The sequence below is a fragment of the Galeopterus variegatus genome, unplaced genomic scaffold (assembly GCF_000696425.1).
Source record: "Galeopterus variegatus unplaced genomic scaffold, G_variegatus-3.0.2 Scaffold941, whole genome shotgun sequence".
In the NCBI taxonomy this organism is placed as follows: Eukaryota; Metazoa; Chordata; class Mammalia; order Dermoptera; family Cynocephalidae; genus Galeopterus; species Galeopterus variegatus.
This window is the reverse complement of record NW_007727052.1, coordinates 76,620-90,506: the sequence shown is the minus strand read 5'-3', so window position 1 is coordinate 90,506 and position 13,887 is coordinate 76,620. Positions and strand designations below refer to the sequence as shown.

Here is a 13,887-nt window from a genome sequence, read left to right as displayed (position 1 = left end):
GGGGGGGGGGGGGGGGGGGGGGAGGCAAGGAAATTTAGTTCAATACTCGGAGACAATTTATAGAGCATTGGAATCATCTACTCTTATTTAAAGGTTTCAAAGAATTCCCCTGTAAAACCACGTGGGCATGGTATTTTCTGTATGTATTACTTAATAACTTTCTGTTTCATTTACGGAAACTGGCTTTTTAAAGCCTTTCTAATTCTAATGAGGTTAATTTTTTTAATCTGTATTTCCCCGAGAGATAGTCCATATCATTTAGGTTTCAAATTCACTTGCATAGAGGTCTGCAAAGAGGTCTGTTACGATTACCTTAATTACTTCTGTTTCCATTGTTACTTTGTGTATCTGTGCTTTCTTTCCCTTTTATCCCCTTATTCAAGCAAGCCTGTGTTTTGTTAATTTTGTTAGTCTATTTTGTTAATCTTTTCAGAAAACCAAGATTAGAACTTATTAATTAAGTCTACTGTTTTTCTCTCCTTTTAGTATTATTAATTTCTTTCTCCTTATTTCCTTTCTCACAATATTAGATTTCCTTACATTGATTTGTTTATTTTGTTACTAGATATCCTTATATTAACTCATCCTCGAATTCATGAAATAAACCCTACATATTCATCACATACTATATCAGATGGAATTCATTTTTCTTTATTTAGAATTTTTGGATTTGTGTAAGATACATATCTACAAGATCAGTCCATAATGTTTTGGTAATAAATTAATGCTGATTGTTAAAAGACTGTTAAAATTGAAACTAACAATTCTTATAAAGTGTTAGTCATAATAATATTACTTATAACTATTTCTCAAGGGGGAGTAGTTAAATTAGTTATAGTACATCTATGCAAAGGGATATAATGCAGTTCTACATATACTGATATAGAATGATTTCCAGGATATAATATTAAGTTAAAAATTAAAGGTCACAAGAGAACATACGTAATTGGCTATCAGAAAATAAGAAATATGAGAGGTATTCAAAAACTCGTGGATTCATATTATCTTTTAATTCTATTTTTTCCACAAACTTTTTGAAGTACCGTCATATACGTGCAAACATGTATATGGATTTGGTTATATATGCACTGAGTTTCTCTGTAAAAATATGAAATCTCTGGTGGCTTTAGGGAGGGGAATAGGTGCCTAGGGAAACAGAGGCAGGACAAGTCACCGTGTATTTTTTCAGGCCCTTTTGTTTGGATTATCTATTCAAAAATAACTAACATTTTAATAATAGAATGGAAAGGGTGAAATCCTGTATATTTAGACTTTAAAGACTAACAAGAATTAAGATAATGAATTGCTCAAATTATTTCATTAAAATCAAGAAAAAGAAAAGAAGGCCAGTTAAATTCATACTATTATTACTATTAGAAAAAAACGGTTTGGAGATTCCAGTTCATAAAATAGGAAAAGTAAATTAACTCACTGACGTAAATGTTCCAAAATAATTGATGATAATGCATTTATTTGGCGATATGACAGTTTACAGAGAAACAGCTATCTTTATTTATAGGCAGTATTAAATTTAAAGTACTTCGAAAAGTTGGTAGAAAAAATAGAATTAAAAGATAATACAAAATCTTTCCATGAACTTTTTGAAGACCCCTCATATACACAGAAACCCATGAGAATCTAATTTCTAAAATCTACCAAGATATCAACAGCTTTGTCTAACAAAACCATAAAAGATAAAAATGGGGGGGGGGGGGCCCGCCTGGAAATGAGTTCCCATTAAAATTACTCAAACCTAAATGGATATGATTAAAAAATATATTTTTTAAAATCCTACACCTCCACCTCTACAAAAGACCTCCTCGTCTTCCAAAAATTATAAGCTCAATATCACTAAGCCACTGTACTTGCTAACGCCTCTCTATTAGAATAATCCATCAACACCAACCCCCCCCCCCCCAAACACACCCATTAGCCTCAATTTGATTATATCACTGGCTCCTCTCCAGTCAGGATTCACCTCCTGTCTAAGAGACCTTCCTTAACCACTCTAGTTAAAATGGTATTCCATCATTTTTGTTTGTTTGTTTGGCAGCTGGGTGGTACAGAGATCCAAACTCTTGATCTTGGTGTTATCACACCATACTCTAAACAACTGAGCTAACCAGCCAGCCCCATTTTTGTTTTAATTATGGTTTTATTGTTTAATTCTGTGAAGGTAATGTGAGTACAGGCCCTCTCTGAGATTATGAAATAATATTCAATTCCTTCTTCATTTATTAGTGAAAAGATTTCTTCCTATATAGAAAAACTTCCCTTGAACCATTTGGTTACCTAGCAGTAGCCACTAACCACATGTGACTACTTAAATTTAAATTTTTTAAATCTATATTCATAAATAAGATCTATTGGTATAAAATGGTTGAACTATAAAAACTAACTTTTTATAGGTAGGTAAGGAGGCCATTTTGCTTTTCTTAATTTTTTACCTGAAAATGAAAATTCTTGTTATAATCACTGGAGTAGATATTTTTCAATCCTTTCATATGTTTACAGTGTCATCTTCCTGTCACCTAATAATTATACAGCAAGCTCTTGAACAACACAGGTTTAAACTGTGCGGGTCCACTTATATGTGGACTTTTTTTTCAATAAATATATTAGAAAACTTTTGGTTAGGTATGTTATTCCTCATGAACAGTTAAGTAGCCTACTTAACAGTAGGCTATTCGTAGTTAAGTATTAGTAGTTAACTACTTAACTTCTACTAAAGTAACAATGCACTCCCCCGCCCCCAAAGCAGGACTCAGGGCACACAACCCACACTTGATTTACTTAAGTAGTAATAAAGTAGTTAAGTTTTGGAGGAGTCAAAAGTTATATGTGGATTTCCAACTGCACAGGAAGGTGGCGCCCCTAACCCGAGTTGTTCAAGGGTCAACTGTATACTCTGCTTGCTATGAGTATTGTTCCTTTTGTTATGTTTTGTTTAATCTAAATGAGTATTAAAATTTACCAAAGGAAAGACTCAATAAGGGGAGGACCCCGTACCCATATTACCTTGATAGGATTAAAAAATAAGACCAACAGACAACTTCTCATCAGAAATGACAGCCAGAACACAGTGGAATGAAAAAATTCCAAGTGGTCAAATAAATAGAATTCCATCTCCAGCAAAGACACTCATTAAAAATAAAGGTGAGAAAACTTCTGCTTCAGCTAGTGACAGACCAGTGAATTCATTAAGAACTAGAAAAGCTGGGGGAGGAGGGAACCTGAGTGTGTATCAATTCTGATTCCGTGGGTATTGAGGGGAGGGAGGTTGCGTTACTCAGAAATCGAATGTTAATATTTTGAAGCTCCCCATGGTGGCTCTGGTTTGTAAAGCTTACCAAATGATTCTGCTACATAACTGGGTTTGGTAACTTCCAGAATAAATTATCTCAAACTATCTGATTACATCCCAGAACAATACAAATAATGAGATGTGGCAGGATCTTGTATCTCTTCGGTATGAGCTTGCAGGCATACACTTGCCTTAGTGTTATATGAGAGTATTTCAAAGAATTCACGGAAAGACTTGTATTATCTTTTAATTCCATTTTTTCCACAAACTTTTTGAAGTACCCTCATACTTGGGCCAAAATATCAAGACAGATCTTACAAATTTGGCACACACACAACAAACAGTATATTTTTTCCTAAAAAGCTGTTATAAAATTTATGTTTTGTACAAACTATGATTACCTAGTCTCATACAAATTTATCCCTGATTTCCCATACCACTGCCTAAAGTGAATGTGTTATACCTTTCATCATATGACTAAGCAAAATCTGCCATACATGAAAACAAAATGTTCTAAAATTAAACTGAAAAAGCTTTTAAAATAAAGCGGCCATGAAAGTAATGTTAATAACATCAAGAGGTGACTCTAATATGTCTTTCAAATAGCGAAACACAGAAGAGCTATTTTAATCTTAAGAAAAAGAAACCATTTAAAAGCAATGCATTACAACAACTATCTATAAACACTTTAAAAAGAAAACGAGGCATTTTGCATCAAGACTGAGAGAAATCTTAAATATAGACATTTGAGCTTGCAAATACATCAAGTTTACAGGCAAATCATATTAAATGAAACTTCTTTGTACATAGCAAGCACTGTGTATAATAACCTGTAACTTCTTGGCCACATTTAATGAGTATAAAATATAAAATTTATGTAACAGGCAATGAACTCCATTAAATCATCTGTATCTGTCTGATTTCATTAAAGCATGATATGGGTGATAATTTTTATTTTAAATGAGGTAAGTTAAAACACTTACCTGGGTTTCATATAAGTGGGCAATGTGAAATTGAACTGCAAAAGATGATGGAAAATAAAAAATCAATAACAATATGGCAGAATTTGGGTTAAGTTAAATAAGAATAACATAAAATGTAAAACATAAGCATAGTCTATATAGATATAAAAGAGGAACATAACTTTTATCTGCTTTTAGTAAAAGAGAATATACATAAAACATACCAAAGAACACAAACATAGTAAGAAACCACATGTATTCATTGTTGGACATTATCAAATAAAATTTGTCAATGGAACTATTAAAATTAGTATTAAAATCTATATAGCAAGTGAGTATATGTCTTATAAAGTTCAAAACAGCAACATTAAACAAATAGAGAAAATCTTTATGATCTACACATTTCAAAACACGGTATTTAAAAATTGCATTCCAAGTCAAGAAATATAGTAAAGTCAGAATTTTTTTTAAAAACCCAAGAAAAGCCTCTTAATTTCTTCTTATATCATATTTCATATAAACAACATTTATAAAGAAGTCATTGACCAGCATGACACTGGTAATAACACAGAGGAAATGAATTGTTGATTTTCTTTCAGCTATTTAGAATTGGATGGATTTCATCGTTTAAAAAAAAAAAAAGAACAAAACACATGGAAGGCAAGAACAGTAAAATAGTCCCACACTTAACAAGTATATGTTGAAAATCAAATAAAAACACAATATTTCAGCTTTTATTTCTAGCTCTTCCTGACACTATATCACCAGCGGATGAATGACTTAAAACCAAAAATGAATCAGGAATCAAAACTGGATACTAGCTACTTAAATACTATGATTTTCATTCTTGAATGATAAATCTCTTTTTTATGTTCTGTCTACCTGGACTTCATATGAGTTGGATTTCATGGAATCTGAGAGCTGTTCTAAATTATATACAAAAAGTTTATGTAGATTATTAAAAACAAGGTCCACAGCTATCAATTTCTCATTGCAGTGTGCACCCTGAACTCGTTCACTGATTCCCATAACTATAACATTCACCTGGGAGGCTAGTTAACAATACAGGCTCCTGAGATTGTGATTCAGAAACTCTGGGCAAGGCCTGGGAAGCTGCCTTTTTGTTCAGCACTGCTAGGGATCCTCATGTCTATTCCCTATGAGCAATACTGGGAAACAGCTGAGCTAAATAACCATAAGTTCCTTGATCCAAGAGTGAGATAAGCAAACAAAATGAACAAAATATATAATGAACTTTAAAATCAAATAACATTTCTGGATCAAAAGTATTACATCTCTCCATAAGTTAAGTATCCCACTATTCTACACATGAACTAATCAGATATGAGGCAGAATAAAAATGCTATCTTTAGAAGATGAAAATCAGCTTTTTGTGAAAAGCACACAAAAAAATAATGAAAGTTCTATACACACACACACACACACACACACACGTGCATGGGCACGCATCCCCTTTACCCACATGAGCTGACGGCTTTTCTTCTTCCCCACTCCAACTCAAAAAACAGCTCTCCTTTAGAGTTCCAGTCCAAATCTCATCTCATTACATCACTAAATGGAGACTGCGTTACAGGTTAAGAGGGAGGAAGAGATGGAAAATCTACACCCATTTCCCCCAGTCTTCTTACTCCTCTACTAAAGGTAACAAGGAAAGAAAGATCAGCAGCTAGCCAGCATTTTACTACCATCCCAAATTTCCTCCATGCTTAATCCTAGGCCTTATGAAAAGGACCTCACTATCCCATGAGTTACTCTTTTGTAGTGTCAAAACCACCATATACTTCAATTCTTAAACATCCTCTTCAACGTGGAGCAAACCACAGTAACTAAGAAAAAGCTTCACTTGGTAAGTCTCAATTAGAGGTAGAAATTTTTAACTAATATCACCATAAACAGTCCTGAAATTAAACTTTATTCATAAATAATAATTAATTATTTTTAAAAGTAACAGAATTAATACTAGGAGAAATAATTTTATCCCAAGAGGCAATCATATAATGAAGTCTTACATCACCATGCATCTACTTTTCAAACCATAAACTGTAACTAATCCCTCTTAGATAGTTCCAGAAGCAGTAAGTACATTTATTTTTAATTACATAAATAAATTGTGCCACAAAAATATCTCATACAGAAATTTTTTTTAAACACTCTACTTTCTATAATTCATACTTCCAATCTTTGCAGTATCACAAAGCAACATGGAAGGATTTCAAAGAACGGTCAAGATCTGTGGCATATACAAATCGGTGATGACATTAAAAAATTCAGAGAAACAAATTTTACAAAGACAATAAAGAGCATGGTGTTTAAAACAATAATACTGGTTCAAAGTAGGTACTCTACATTGTTAGCATTCCATGAGATATCAGCCATTACCATGGTTTTCTTTCTTTTTTTTTTTAAGATGACCGGTAAGGGGATCTTAACCCTTGGCTTGGTGTTGTCAGCACCACACTCAGCCAGTGAGCAAACCGGCCATCCCTATATAGGATCCGAACCCGTGGCCTTGGTGTCATCAGCACCACACTCTCCTGAGTGAGCCACGGGCCGGCCCTATTACCATGGTTTTCAAGTAATCATGCAGACTATCTAAAATAAACCACCCAAATCAATTCAACTATACTAGCCTAAGGTCTTTAAATACAGCATGTGCCCTCCCATTGGAGTGACCAACCTTTCAGCACTGAATATCCCAGGAAACTCCTCAGTCCCAGGCAAAACATATGTTGGTCACCCTACTTCCTATTCATACTCCCCTTCTCAATAACCAACAGAAAGAGAGGCATAACAGACTTGAAGATGTATTCAAGATGATTCAAACTATTTATTCAAATTCAACATGAAAGTTTTCTGCCCTGTGGCACCTACCAATGTAAATGTTTTCCTCTAAAGGGTAATGACCTACAACTGAGATTTAACCCTGACAGAGTAGAATAAAATGAGGATTTACCAAAATATTTAGTTTGACATTTATAAATCATTCCTCAAAAGTTGTCATTCAAACTGACAAAGAGTTACCAAAGTTAGCTTTTAGGTACTAGACTGTAATAAGTTAAATGAAAATCAACTGTTTTCTTATTCTCATAAACTAATCTTTAAAGGATTTTAAGGATCTATATTCTAGACGGTTTTTATAACCTTGATATATAATTAAGGAAAAGTATAAATTAGCACTTTATAAATTACTAAATCAATGAGTTAAATTATCTTTCAAATCTAACCTTATTTTAGAAACTAAAATATTGCTGCACTTGTTACCTTTCCACCATTTATTCTGCAAATACACTGATCAGCAAATACACTCACCAAATCCTGAGTTTCATTTGAAGAAAACAGAAATCTTTTATGTTTTCTCAGGAAATTGCCTTTAGTAGAAGGGGCTATGAGATAATTGGTCTGCTTTAGGTGATGATTTAATCCACACTATGTCTTAATCCACGTCATATTCAAAATTCTACAGCTTTTTCACTGATTAGACAATTTCCTTAGGCATTTCTAAACATGAGACTACTTTTCACTAACACTTTTCTATACTGTTAAAAAAACAAAACCAAGTAATCTATAGCAAAATACTGACCTAGAATCCTTTGAATGACCTGAAATTTTCATTAAGAATGGCTCCATTTTTCCTTTTACTCTAATTAAGATCTTTATTTTTCAAGTAAAAAGATTTTAAGAAATCCAGCTTGAATCCAATGAAGATTCTTAAAACATTTTATTGGATACTTTAAAGTACACTAAATAAACAAATACACCAACACATATTTACTGTTAAACACTTATAATCAACCCAATCTGCTTTTGGGAAGAAATCTATATACAAGTAGAAAATATTTATTTGAAGAAAACTACTGTGTCAGAATATGCTTCACAAACACATTCTTTTTAAATTGAAGAATGTCACCTCAAACTTTTTATTTGGTATGTAAAAACTATAATAAAAATTCAAAGTATGGCTTCATAATTACCATTAATTTTAATACCACAGAGAGGAATGAGTAAGCTACTACATAAAAATCATTGTATACTCATTTTTTCTAAAGTATTGGCAAACCCTGTTTCTAATCCCCAAGTCATCTACAATATAATTAACAGACAAAAAAAAAATCAATCTGGTTCAGTAGTGCAGATATTTTTAATTCAACAACCCACTTCACTACTCTGTCTATTTTAGACACAGGCTGTTCACAATATCTGGTCTTATATGTTCCATTTGTATGAGTAGCCATGGCAACCAACACAGTCACATTCAACCACTCTAGAAGAAAAAATTGCACATAATTTATCACTAACATCATCATCATCATTATTGTTATTTGCCACAAAGTGATCTGAATACACGTAGAGAACTATGGTACTCAATAATACTTACTTTCAGCATTGGACAAAGTGCAGGGATTACAGTCAACCAAAGCTAACTGAAAATGCTGCAAGAGGAGAGCAAGAAAATTAATACGCTAAATTTAGAGTCACATAAAAGTGTCTTAAAATATTTTTCAGGTATGTATGGTCTAACACAATAATGAAACTATGCTATACAAATAGAATGTACTAGAGCCAACCAGCTAGAATTACTTTGAACATTTATTGGTGACAACTGACATGTTGTTTGGTTATTTTCTTGAAACAGGTGAAAATGGAGAATTTGAAGAATTAATTTTATCAAGTTATCCTATGTATACTTTTATTTATATGAAAAGGCTTCAAATTTTTAAGTCTTCAAGTAAACAGGAAGTATTATAGAACAGATCATTATGTTTTTTTAATGCAAGTAGAAGGCCAATGGTATTAATGTCAGAACACCACTGCGTATTTCAAAATGAAACCTGAGCTTTCAAACCAAAAAAAAAGGAAAATCACTGAGAATTGTCAGAGGGTAAAACTACCTTTCCTGATTCTTCAACAACCATTGTACTTTAGTGTCTTTTAAATAGCTTGTGTTCAAGTTCATCTTTGAAAAATAATTGTCCTTTTAGAATGTATGTGATATTATATATGTAGAATTGGTATAATTCCTCAGGCAATATTAAACCACTAGTATTTTATAGCATGCACTTATAATGTCTTATAAACCTACTCAGAAAATACATGTTAACATCAACATATAACACTAGTTTTTAAGAATGCAAATTATCATCAAGAACACTGGGTGACATTTGACATCTAGTTTATCAACATTAAACCTGGTATGTAAACTAAGAGAAGACAAACAAGCGCTAGAGTTGGTATAAAATCTTTAAATTAAAAAAAGTAAATCTCTTTAAACTCTTCTAAAAAAATATTCCCACAAATGTATATTCAAACATTCTGAGCCTACACAAATTTTTAGCATTTAGCAACAGCCAAAGTACAAACCATTAAAAAAAAGTGACCACAATAAACTCATTTCTATCCACAATCCACAAATCTAACGAGTTGTATTTTTTTATAACTGCTAGACAGACTGATAATTGATATCCATAATGACAACTTTTAGATGTAAGCACCAAAAGAACTTTATTTTATCAAGAGAAATAATGATCAGCAAGTGTTACATACTATATTCAACAAAGAATCAGGAGAACTGCACTTGGTCACCTAGAACCCTCAATCAATAAGAATAAACTAATGTTGGCTACCCAAAGTTACAAGGAAAGAAAAATTAGAAAGCATCAGTTGGTAGGAACACAGTATCTATTATATTCACTCACGAATGTCTGTTATGTGCACGCATAATTAGGCTAGCCTACATTTGCAGTATTCTTAAAACTTAAGGCTTGTAACAGCTTCTGAATGGGTAAACTACTAGCAAAATTACTTATGACCCTGAAATATTAAATGTTTAATCTGTTCAAATATTTATCCAGAGCCTATAATGCCCTAAGGACAATGCAGAGACACCAGGGACAGAATGGTCAACAAAAGTGAAAGATTATTTGCCATGGTTGACTAAATGAAAAAAATGCAACATTTTGAACACTTGGAGAACTGATTTTATCTTCTCTTGGCCTGATAAGCAGATCATATGTCTTCAAACACCCCTTTAGTGTGGTACCACAGCAATACAAAACAGACTGTTTTAAAATGTTAGCACTATGAAAATAAAGCATAATTGTAATCAATTGCTTTCCTCTAGACAAAAAGAGTCACACATTCAGGTTGTACTACATTTCTAAATCTAATCTACCCTGCAAGCACAAATTAATACTTAGATAGAAGACAGACCTTTCTTAACTGAGCCAAAAAAGCATACAAACTGACCTGAAAAGAAAGTCTTCAAGATAACAGTACTTTAGTTTGACTATTTCACTGAAACTCCACAAGGAAGCACAGAGAAGTGTATAATTCAAATAGCCCAGCCTACATTTTATCTATCAATATTCAAGACCCTGCAATGAAACCTGGCAGAACAGCTCTTGACCATGTTTTATATAATTACTAAACAATCTGAAAAGCAGAAATCAAGTTACTGATGTGCCATTTCAAATCCACACCATGAAATATCAAACATTTCCAAACAACAAAGATACAGAATATTCATCAAAAGAATACACATTCAAAAACATGCAATGAAAATGAAAGAACTTACAGAATAATTACTAATTACTTACTGTTTACAAGAAACTGAGGACAGCCACACAAAACCATCCCACATAAATAAAAACACTGATATCCCTTTCAGCACACTAAAGGGAGACGAAGACTGGGGTAGGGATAACATGACCTCATAGCTTCATTTCCAGTATCTAAACCAGATGCAAAATAGATGCACCCATTAACATACAAATCAGAAGAAAGGACTATCAATTATGATAACCAGCCTCCAAACCCAAAAATACCATGGTAAAATATCCAGCTCCCAACAGAGAAGCAGCTCCCAACAGAGAAGCAGACGATGCACCTCACATGGAAACGCTGCAGTGCTGAAACTGGTTAGTGCTATGTGAAATAGTTATTATGCAGAGGAGGCCTCTGCAGTTCAAAGACTATATGGAAACCTCAAGGCAAAAAGCAGTCTACAGAAAATTAGTTTCCAAGCAAGAAGATTTATCTAAGACATTCTTTTAATATTACAGTGATTTTCTTTTTATAGAGCACTTCTGGTCCAATTTAATGCAAGATTTGATTCATTAAAATTTCTGTTGACATCTTTATCACCAAAGTCACCTTCTGTTTTAAAAGCTTTTGACTTGTTCAATATTTCAAAATAATGTTATAGCATTTTGCTTCATATAGCCTATGGAACTTGATTCCTATTTGGAGGGAGGGAATCGATATTCATGTAATTAACACATAAAGCTTGAGTTTCAAGACTTTATTTCCCTTTAAATTGTTTTATTTCTAGCTGCATAGTCTGTGATTATCTCAGGAATCTTTTAATTGTAGAACCCTTCAACTGTATTCTCAATACTGAAGACAAGCAATGAGATAACTTTTCATAATTGACAAATTACATATTTATTCATAAATTATTAATTTGGAGCAACGTTTGGATTCCAAACCCAGTCTAGTATGTTCTCATTCAGTGGGTTGGGGGTAACACCCTGCAAAACAGAAAAAAAGCTCTGAAAATTATTCCAATACACATTAAGGATTTAATGCCATTGTTTGAAGTTTTTAGATTGTGTGCTTGCCCCAGAAACCTGTTTTTCAGACTATATAAATAAGGTGTGAGTAGTTGATACTGCTGTCTATATTCAATTAAGGTAGACACAGTCTTTTAGGAATAGCATGTTGGCAACCAGCTTTTAACAGCTTTTACTCTATGCCAGCCACTCTGCTATGACTATGCATATAGAACTGAATACAAAGTTCGCTGAAATTAATTTGCTAATGTAGGTTAAAAAAAAAAATTAACCTGCTCTGGGAATGCACAGAAAAGACAACTCCATAACGGAATCCAAAAAGATATAAATAAGGAAAGTAAAAGAAGAGTTACTTCAGGCTAAGGAAACAGCTTAAGTTATTTTTACGTAGCCTTGATAAAATGGGGTTTTATAGATATTTAAGCGAAAGAATGGAAGGTGTATTGGATACACTTGCAAGTCAAAGATAAATTATTTTTTTTCTTTTTCACTGTTAGATTGCTATACTTCTAAAATTATGATTTAAAACCAACAAACTTAATTCCTAAAACTGATAGTCTATGATAAATGGATGAGAACAGAGAAATGCCTGAAAGTGTGATGGTACTTACTTGAGGGCTGTGGTCTCTAAAACTAAGATACAGAACTGAAACTGGTAAGTTTTGGTAGGGCTTGTGAGTCACATTCCTGACCAACCTGATCTGAATGAGGTTCTCTCAAAGTCCTCAAACTCAGTTCTTCTGATTCTCTTCATTATTCAAAGGTTCAAGGTTATTACAACTTTCTAGGAGGGAGTCTACTGCACACCAGTGACTTCCTAACAGTTACAAATCCTGACAATCTTCATTCAAAAGAGAGGCTCCTCCTTTAAAGTTTTTACCAGTCTGGCCTCTTCCAAAAATTTCTTGGATAAAAAAGATAAAACACACTGTATACTGAAGATGTTCAAAATCTTATTTCTAGCCCTTCTTTTTGGCTCCAGACTTATATCTGTGTACACCAATATCTGATATTCTTCAGGTACCTCTAACTCAATACACTCCCAAATGACCCACCTCCATTTACATAGCCTTTTCACCTCCAGTCCCAAAACCTGCTGGTAATTTCTTTACCCTCTGCTTTAGTTAACAGTAAAGTGATCCGAGCCAATAAATGGGGATTCTCTTTCCACATTAAGTCAGTTAATAAATCTCAAAATCTCTAGGATGCATTACCTTCCATCCATCCATCCATCATCCATATATATCCCACCATATGAAAACCCACTTATCCTACTGCTCTTGCTCATTTGTCTTCTTGTGATTGTGTCCTACCCTAGTCTCCCAACTCTTCACTTCTATGGTATTTTACAAAAGTACGTATAGGCATGCAACTAATTAGAAACTTTTTAGAACTGGTCCTAGTGTGCATCTAATCTATGTACACAAAGGATGAGTATGAGTCTACTTAAATTCCAAATTCTTTCCATCCAGTGAACATTTTGCATTCATATCTGAGTAAGACAAATACATACACAAATAACTAATACAAGGTGAACATGATATATATTTTATAAAGGGGATACTGCAACTATTTGCACTGTAAAATGCTGTTTTGAAACATAACCTTTTTAAAAATGTGACATTAGACACATTGACTGCTTCATAAAGCTGCATTTAAAGACTAAATATTTATAACTACAAACTTAAGTAGTTACAGGTAAACACCAAAAATCACTTTCTAATTAGAAATGACTTCTGAAGGTAAAATATATCAGAAGAGAGAAAACTGTGACACGGGAAACCTGGAATCACTCTAACTCCTCAGTAACAGAAAAAATGATTACTGCATATATATGGGCAGCAATGTCCTTTTCAAACATGCATTTTGGAGGTACTGAAGTATTTCAGTCATTTTTACCACTTCACACTTGGAGGCTGTAATAGAACTCAGGGCAGAAATAAGTATCAAACAGAAAAGCAAAACTGGGCAGGCAGAGTAAAGTGGAGAAAGCATTATTAAATGGCTAAGATAAACCAATTAAGAGATCACC

At 33.1% G+C, this 13,887-nt stretch overlaps 1 protein-coding gene across 6 annotated transcripts in view; it reads right to left on the bottom strand.

Moving 5' to 3' along the window:
- Nucleotides 1-13,887, bottom strand: part of KDM6A (lysine (K)-specific demethylase 6A) — a 136,087-nt gene that overhangs the window by 66,248 nt on the left and 55,952 nt on the right. For all 6 annotated transcript variants that reach the window (XM_008573616.1, XM_008573618.1, XM_008573617.1 and 3 more), the window contains 2 exons: nt 8,663-8,717; nt 4,288-4,322 (listed from right to left, as the gene is read on the bottom strand). In XM_008573616.1, coding sequence (XP_008571838.1) covers nt 4,288-4,322; nt 8,663-8,717 — 90 coding nt within the window. The remainder of the gene's footprint in view (nt 1-4,287; nt 4,323-8,662; nt 8,718-13,887) is intronic.